At 47.2% G+C, this 8,321-nt stretch overlaps 1 protein-coding gene across 1 annotated transcript in view; it reads left to right on the forward strand.

Moving 5' to 3' along the window:
• Window positions 1-8,321, forward strand: part of LOC107106098 (C-factor-like) — a 14,944-nt gene that overhangs the window by 5,506 nt on the left and 1,117 nt on the right. Inside the window, exons 2-4 of the mRNA XM_015406186.1 lie at window positions 2,721-2,953; window positions 5,250-5,402; window positions 6,433-6,543. Coding sequence (XP_015261672.1) covers window positions 2,721-2,953; window positions 5,250-5,402; window positions 6,433-6,543 — 497 coding nt within the window. The remainder of the gene's footprint in view (window positions 1-2,720; window positions 2,954-5,249; window positions 5,403-6,432; window positions 6,544-8,321) is intronic.

Consider the following 8,321-nt stretch of genomic DNA (forward strand, 5'->3'; position numbering starts at 1 on the left):
GAAGCCTCCAGTGAAATCACATGTCCAGTGGTACTTATCTCTAGTCAACTGTATATTCATGTAAGGTTGTACAGCCAAATGTTCCAAATGTTCCTTAGGTAACCTAAGGAACATTTGGAACATTTGGCTGTACAACCTTAGATGAATAAACAGTTGACTAGAGATAAGTACCACTGGACATGTGATTTCACTGGAGGCTTCATTTGTATTTCTGTATTTCTTTGCCTTGCCCAGTGGTTAAACTTTGGAACAATTGATCTCTGGTCTTTATTCCATATTTTGTATATGTAGAATTGTATGTATTTTTACACATCAGCCTATATGTTCTGTATGCATTAGACCTCTGAAGAAGGCCTGTAAAAACAGTTGACTAGAGATAAGTACCACTGGACATGTGATTTCACTGGAGGCTTCATTTGTATTTCTGTATTTCTTTTCCTTGCCCAGTGGTTAAACTTTGGAACAATTGATCTCTGGTCTTTAGTCCATATTTTGTATATGTAGAATTGTATGTATTTTTACACATCAGCCTATATGTTCTGTATGCATTAGACCTCTGAAGAAGGCCTGTAAAGGCCGAAACGCATTAGGTCTATCTGATTAGGTCTATTTTATTAGCCCTTGTATGTTTTTATAGTTTTATATGAGGTATGAATGGGCCCTTGTTTGTTATTTTAATTTATATTGAGTAAACACACATACGGTATATAATTTTGTATATTTTATGATTAGATTTTTAGAGTTGGCCCTTTTCTATTCCTGACTAACGTTTTTAAGTTCTGAATTCTAGGTTTAGGTTCAGTTTTTTTCCCTTTTTTCTTCTCCGACCTGGTATTTCTGGCCACTGTGTGATACAGAGTGTTGGACTGGATGGGCCTTTGGCCTGATCCAGCACTGGCATCTCTTATGTTCTTATGATCTGTGTGGCCTTGAGGGAACAGGGTGGAGTGGAAAGGGCAAGGAAAAGTGTTGAGAATCTGGGTGGAGTGGCTAGAGCCACCCTGCTACCGAAGCCAGACAGATTTTACTTTCATTTAAGAAAATATATATCCTGCCTTTTCTGCCCTCAGCAGCGCCACCAAGGCAGCTAACAAACTGAGAACATAACAAAATTGTGTCTTTAAAACCAGCAAAAAACACGTCATTAAAACAATTGGAACTAGAGCTGAAATATGCATACAAAAAAGATAAGACCGAGAATTAAAACACGGGATCGCTGCGAATGTTCAGGATGAAACAAGAAAGTTTTCACCGGCTAGTAATAATAATTAATAATTGTCGTATGGCTTTGTGTGTAGAATAGCCCGGGGATCCTAAGATTGCCTGGCAGCCTTAAGTTCTAACTCTTTTAGCGTTATGCACCACTGGGTGGCGAGCTTGACCTTTGTTTTTTTTTGGCTGAGAGAGCTGTGACTGACCCAAGGTCACCCAGCTGGCTTCTTATGGAGGAGTGCGGAATCTGACCCGGTTCTCCAGATTAGAGTCCACTGCTCTTAATCACTACACCATGTTGGCTCTCACCCGCTGGTGAAAGATGGCAACAGAAGGGGATGGATGAGTCTCACTGGGGAGAGAGTTCTAGAGCTCTGGCGCCACTACCAAGAAGATCCTCTCCTTGGTTACCCCTCACCTAATCTTAGAAGGCAGAGGTACCTGAAACAGGGAGGAATTTCAGACAGAGGATATAATCCAGAAGAGGAACGGTTCCCGAATGGTTTCTGGTCTGTCATTTCAGACAGAACCGTTTATAACCGGTTCCCTACCGGAATATATTTGTGATTTCACACACAAACGCTGAAGCGTTTTACCTGTCACCCGCTTCCAAGTAGTCTTCAGTTTCCTCTCCCAGTTCCGATGCGCTTTCCCCCGCCGTTTTCGCCTGCGCGGGCGATCTCCAGCTTTTTTTTTGGGGGGGGGAATGTTCGCTTTATAGCATTATAGCGCTATAACAGTATCACACAACAGCATTATATCAACCCCATTGGAATGTCTGGAGTGTTGTGTTATAGCACTATAGTGCTATAGCGCTCTAAAGCGAACGTTCAAAAAAAGGAAAAAGCGGTGCAGTCTGAAATGGCAAACTGCTTCAGATCCAGCTCTTTACCGGAAGGGAAAAGCCATGTGTGAAATGGCAGCCCTATACCGGTTTACTCCACGACGGATCAAAAACGGCTTCAAAATGGGGGGAATGTTCGCTTTATAGCATTATAGCGCTATAACAGTATCACACAACAGCATTATATCAACCCCATTGGAATGTCTGGAGTGTTGTGTTATAGCACTATAGTGCTATAGCGCTCTAAAGCGAACGTTCAAAAAAAGGAAAAAGCGGTGCAGTCTGAAATGGCAAACCGCTTCAGATCCAGCTCTTTACCGGAAGGGAAAAGCCATGTGTGAAATGGCAGCCCTATACCGGTTTACTCCATGACGGATCAAAAACGGCTTCAAAATGGGTTAAAAAGGGTAATGTGAAATTCCTCAGGGCCTCCACACATGGCTGTAGTAGTCAGGTACGTTCATACGCAGCCCGCTGAGAATTTTTTCCTGTGCAGGTTAACTGCACTCAGCAGGAGTGGATATAACATAGAAAACACCTTTGACCTCGATGTGTTCTATGCTGTGCTGACTTCTACACTGAAACTCCCCCTTATCTTTCTTCTCATCCCAGCCGGAGTGGGACAAGAGCGTGGGGTGCCCACCGTTTGAACTCTGAGCCCCAGAACCTTTCTTTCGTGACCGCAACCGCTTTCTTTCCTTGACTCCAGATGTGGTTTCCGAAAGCAGCATCAAGAAAGTGGTCAAAGAAGTGGAGGATATCGTCGGGGATAAAGGGTTGAATTGCCTGGTCAACAACGCTGGTATCAACGTGGTGGCCACCCTGGAAGAAGTCACGGCGGAAACCATGCTTCGCATCTACGAGACGAACACCGTTGCCCAGCTGATGGTCACCAAAGTAAGAAAGCCAAGCAGGCAAGGGAATAGTCGCTCGTCTGGGGCGAGTTGCTTTCCTCCTCCAGGTGACCAAGCAAGGGAAATTCTGAGCATTTAAATAGCACTCTTCGGTGGTCCACACAAGACACCCCCTGTGCATTACTTGCTTGTTTTAGTTTGTCTGTTTAACTTATTCACGTGGTTTCAACTCTTAAAAATTCCAGCGTGTTTTCTGAAACGGCAGGAAATCCAGCGAAACCGAATGATACGTGATACATGAGATACTGACCTAGACCAGAGGTCCCTAATATTTCTTGAGCCTCTGGGCACCTTTGGAATCCTGACTCAGCATGGTCGGCACTATTACAAAACGGCTGCTGTGGGCAGTGGGGCCAACCACAAAATGCCAGAGATCGAGGTTATATACCAGTTTGGGGTAGTGGTTAAGTGTGCGGACTCTAATCTGGGAGAACCGGGTTTGATTCCCCACTCCTCCACTTGCACCTGCTGATGTGACCTTGGGTCAGTCACAAGTTCTGGCACAGCTGTCCTTGAAAAAGAGCAGTTTGTGTCAGAGTTCTCTCAGCCCCAGGATACCTGTTATGGGGAGGGGAAGGGAAAGGAGTTTGTAAGCCGCTCTGAGACGCCAAGTGAACGGTGGGGTATAAATCCAATCTCTTCTCTTCTTCTTCTCTCAAGACTATATACACCAGTTTGGTGTAGTGGTTAAGAGCACAGACTGTAATCTGGGAGAATTGGGTTTGATTCCCCACTCCTCCACATGCAGCTGCTGGCATGACCTTGGGTCAGTCACAAGGTCTCTCAGAGCTGTTCTCTCAGGAGCAGTCCTCGAAAGAGCTCTCTCAGCCCCACATACATGGTGTCTGTTGTGGGACAGGGAAAGGAAAGGAGATTGTAAATTGCTCTGAGACTCCGAGTGAAGGGCGGGGTATAAATCCAATCTCCTCTTCTCCAAAATTTCAGGTAGAAGCTCTGTTTAACAGGATGGCTTTCAATCTGCACAACCAGTCAGAAGCCCTGCTGGGATAGAACCTCCCCTAGCCCTGCCCACTTTCTAAAAGCACTTGGCGGGTGTCAGGAAATGTGTCAGCGGGTACTACGCTGCCCACGGGCATCTCGTTGGGGACCCCTGACCTAGACGATTAGCTAATCACCAGCAGCAGCAATTATATTAGAATTCAAAAAGCAGCACGGTTGGTCCTAAAAAGCAGCATCTTGAAGTCTGGTGCAGGGGTTAAGTGCGTGAACTCTTATCTGGGAGAACCGGGTTTGATTCCCCACTCCTCCAGCCGCAGCCGCTGGATGACCTTGGGCAAGCCATAGTTCTGGCACAGCTGTTGTTGGGGGGGGAAAGCAACAATCTCCTCTTCTTCTTCTTGTAGGGATTAAGTGCGCGGACTCTAATCTGGGAGAACCGGGTTTGATTCCCCACTCCTCCACATGCACCTGGCTGGATGACCTTGGGCAAGCCGTAATTCTAACAAGAGCTATCCTTGAAAAAGAGCTGTTTCTGTCAGAGCTCTCTGAGCCCCACCCACCTCACAGGGTGTCTGTTGTGAGGACGGGAAAAGGAGTTTATCAGCCGCTCTGAGACTCCTTCGGGTAGTGAAGGGCGGGGTATAAATCCAATCTCTTCCTCTTCTTCTTCCTCTTCTTCTTCCTCTTCTTCTTCTTCCTCTTCCGGTTAAGTGTGTGGACTCTAATCTGGGAGAACCGGGTTTGATTCCCCACTCCTCCACGTGCACCTGGCTGGATGACCTTGGGCAAGCCGTAGTCCTGACCAGAGTTGTCCTTGAAAGAGCAGTTCTTAAGAGAGAGCTCTCAGCCCCACCTGCCTCACTGGGTGTCTGTTGTGGGGAGGGGAAGGGAAAGGAGTTTGTCAGCCGCTCTGAGACTCCTTCGGGTAGTGAAGGGTGGGGTATAAATCCAATCTCTTCCTCTTCTTCTTCTTCCTCTTCCTCTTCCTCTTCTTCTTCCTCTTCTTCCTCCTCTTCCTCTTCCGGTTAAGTGTGTGGACTCTAATCTGGGAGAACCGGGTTTGATTCCCCACTCCTCCACGTGCACCTGGCTGGATGACCTTGGGCAAGCCGTAGTCCTGACAAGAGCTGTCCTTGAAAGAGCAGTTCTTAAGAGAGAGCTCTCAGCCCCACCTGCCTCACAGGGTGTCTGTTGTGGGGAGGGGAAGGGAAAGGAGTTTGTCAGCCGCTCTGAGACTCCCGTGGGTAGTGAAGGGCGGGGTATAAACCCAATCTCTTCTCCTCCTCCTCCTTTCTCCCCCCCTTGAATTTTCCTCGTAGGCTTTTCTCCCCCTGCTGAGGAAAGCCGCCCAGCAGAGCACTGGGATGGGGTGTCACCGCGCGGCCGTCGTGAACATGTCCTCGATATCGGCTTCCATGGAGCTCGTCCAGGCCGATGACTTCCGGATGGTGTACCCTTACAGGATAGCGAAGGTGGGTGGCGTCCTCGTGAACTCCTGCGGTGGGTGGGTGGAATGGTCCCTTCCGGAGCGTTCCGCGGGAGAGCAGAAAGCCGGAGCAGACTTCCAAGCTGTAGACCTGAAACTTTTTTGAGAGCCAGGATAGGATGACAGGGGATAATTTTGGACTTTGACCTGGGAGATCACAGCAGCCGCTGCGGCGGCTCAGGGGTAGACTCTCTGCTTGGCATGCAGAAGGGTCAAAGTTCAATCCCCAGCATCTCTGATAAAAAAAACAGTCAGGTATGAGGGGATGGGAAAGACGTCTGTCTGAGACCCTGGAGAGCCGCTGCCAGTCCGAATAGACAAGACTGACTCTGATGGACTCCGGGTCTGATTCCGTAGAAGGCCGCTTCATCTGTTGTGGACAGAGGGATCTGGGCCAAAGATTTCTGGCTGGTTGGTGGCCCTCTGTCTCTCTGCCACCCTAGAGAATTGCCTAGGCATGCTGAGTGGATGGGCCACAACCCTTTCCACGAGATCGTGAGAGGGAGGGCAGGAAGAAGAAGAGGAGATTGGATTTGTACCTCGCCACCAAGGGAGCTTTAAATGGAGCTGCGGTGGCTCAAGTGGTTAAGACGCAGAACTGCAGGCTGTGGAAGGTCAGTAGTTCAGCAGTTCGAGACCTGGGTGCCGCATGATGGAGTGAGCTCCCGTCTCTAGTTCCAGCTCCTGCCAACCTAGCAGTTCGAAAGCAAGAAATTGCAAGTAGATAAACAGGTACCACTTTGGTGGGAAGGTAACAGCGTTCCATACGCCTTGGTGTTTAGTCATGCCGGCCACATGACCACGGAAACGTCTTCGGACAGTGCTGGCTCTTCGGCTTTGAAACGGAGATGAGCACCGCAACCCTAGAGTCGGACTCGACTGGCTTTCGAGCAAGGGAACCTTTACCTTTAAGTCTTACCATTACACAGTGGGCCCTCCTCTTGAGTAAACTAGCACAAGATTGTGCAGTAAGATCCTCTTTCTCCTTTTCTTCCTTGTTCTCTCCCCGCCTCCAGACGGCACTGAATATGATCACGAGGTGCCTCGCTGTCGATTTGGAGCCGGATGGAATCCTGTGTATCTCTCTGCACCCAGGCTGGATTGAAACGGATATGGGAGGGAGCCTGGTGAGTGACTTAAAAACCTTTTGTTCAGGGTAGCTGTGACGCCCTCTTATTTGGGGAGGTCTAGTTTTACTTTAAAAGTTCTTTATGTATTGCTCTCAGGGTACTCTCGCCGCCACCAGGAAAATTTAAGGCTTTCCACACCTTTATACTAATATATTTCTTCTTCTGGGTTGGTATTGTAGCCCGGGGTCTAGGCGTCTCGAGGAACTATGTGGTCCTGAGAAAGGATTTCTTTCAGAACTTGTATCTTGAAATAAAGTATATTTATTCAAATAACTTGTAAATAATATAGTAGTACGAGGTAACTGGTACTGTGAATATTCTTAACTCTTGCTTTATGTCTCACATAAGGTCTGCTCTTTGGCTGACAGGGATCTGAGCATGTCACTCTGTAACTAATATTTCCTTATGCCATATATGGTTACTGTTTCTTTATGCTTTAACTTTCCATAACACACAAAAGTCTTCTCTCTCATCAGACTTTAAAATGAACAGACTGTTTAACTCCTTTACTACATAGAACCAAATCTTTCCCACACAGGGATTGAGTCTCCTTCACTCAGAGACAGCACTTAACTTAACTCTCTCTCATACCATACTTTTACAGACTCCCCAACTGTCTTCATCAACTGTCATACCTAACAGTCACACCTGAAAGACATTCAAATCATCCACACAGCATCCATTCCAAAACCCCTCCCCCTCTCTGTCACTCACCAATCACACAACTTGCCTGTTTCAGCATTCTAGATTGTCCCACACAGCCATTCCAACCAACTTTTAAACACACACACACACAGTAAAACATGGAATCGTTACAGTAGCGTTTTTCTCGGGTCCCATCAGAACCCTTGCGGCAAACATAATCACTTATCTAGGAGAACATCTCTCTCAAGTTCTATCAGGCAGCTGCTAAGAAGAATGCTGCTGTTTTAAGAGCTTTATGCTCACAAAGAGAATTTATTGCGCCTTGTGTCTTGTATGTATATCACTGTCCTGGAAAACGATTGCATTCGATACAGGTAAATTACTAGAGTCCGTGGGGCCGGTGGTTGTGAAACTGACAAGGTGCTGTTTGAATGTTTGAACATAGTGTAAACCTGCATTTTGATGTATTATTTTGGTGAACCTATGTTTGGTAAGACTTGACACCAATATTTATATAATAGTACAGAGAGCCAGTTTATATAATAGAGATATGGTATAATATAGCCAGTTTGGTGTAGTGGTTAAGTGCGCGGACTCTAATCTGGGAGAACCGGGTTTGATTCCCCACTCCTCCATTTGCAGCTGCCGGATGACCTTGGGCAAGCCATAGTTCTGTCAGAGCTGTTCTCTCAAGAGCAGTTCTCTCAGAGCTCTCTCAGCCCCACCTACCACCTACCTCCCAGGGTGTCTGTTGTGGGGAGGGGAAGAGAAAGGAGTTTGTAAGCCACTCTTGAGACTCCGAGTGAAGGGCGGGGTATAAATCCAATCTCTTCTTCTTCTAGAAAAATTAAGGAAAGAAAAATAAAAAGCACAGAATAAATCTAACCTCATACATCTATTATACACAGTGCCATATACTTTCCCATAAGCTCCTATTGGGACCTGGAGGTCTCCCAGAATCACCAATGGTCCCCAGCTCACAAAGATCAGTTCCCCTGGAGAAAATGGCTGCTTTGGAGGGTGGATGTCTTCTTGGTGCTTGGGGGGGGGGGTCCAACAGTGGGAGGGGTTCTAGGGTCCTGGCCCCACTGCTAGACCTCCTGATGGCACCTGGTATTTTTGGCCACTGC

The sequence above is a fragment of the Gekko japonicus genome, unplaced genomic scaffold (assembly GCF_001447785.1).
Source record: "Gekko japonicus isolate JY-2015 unplaced genomic scaffold, Gekko_japonicus_V1.1 scaffold1133, whole genome shotgun sequence".
Classification (NCBI taxonomy): Eukaryota; Metazoa; Chordata; class Lepidosauria; order Squamata; family Gekkonidae; genus Gekko; species Gekko japonicus.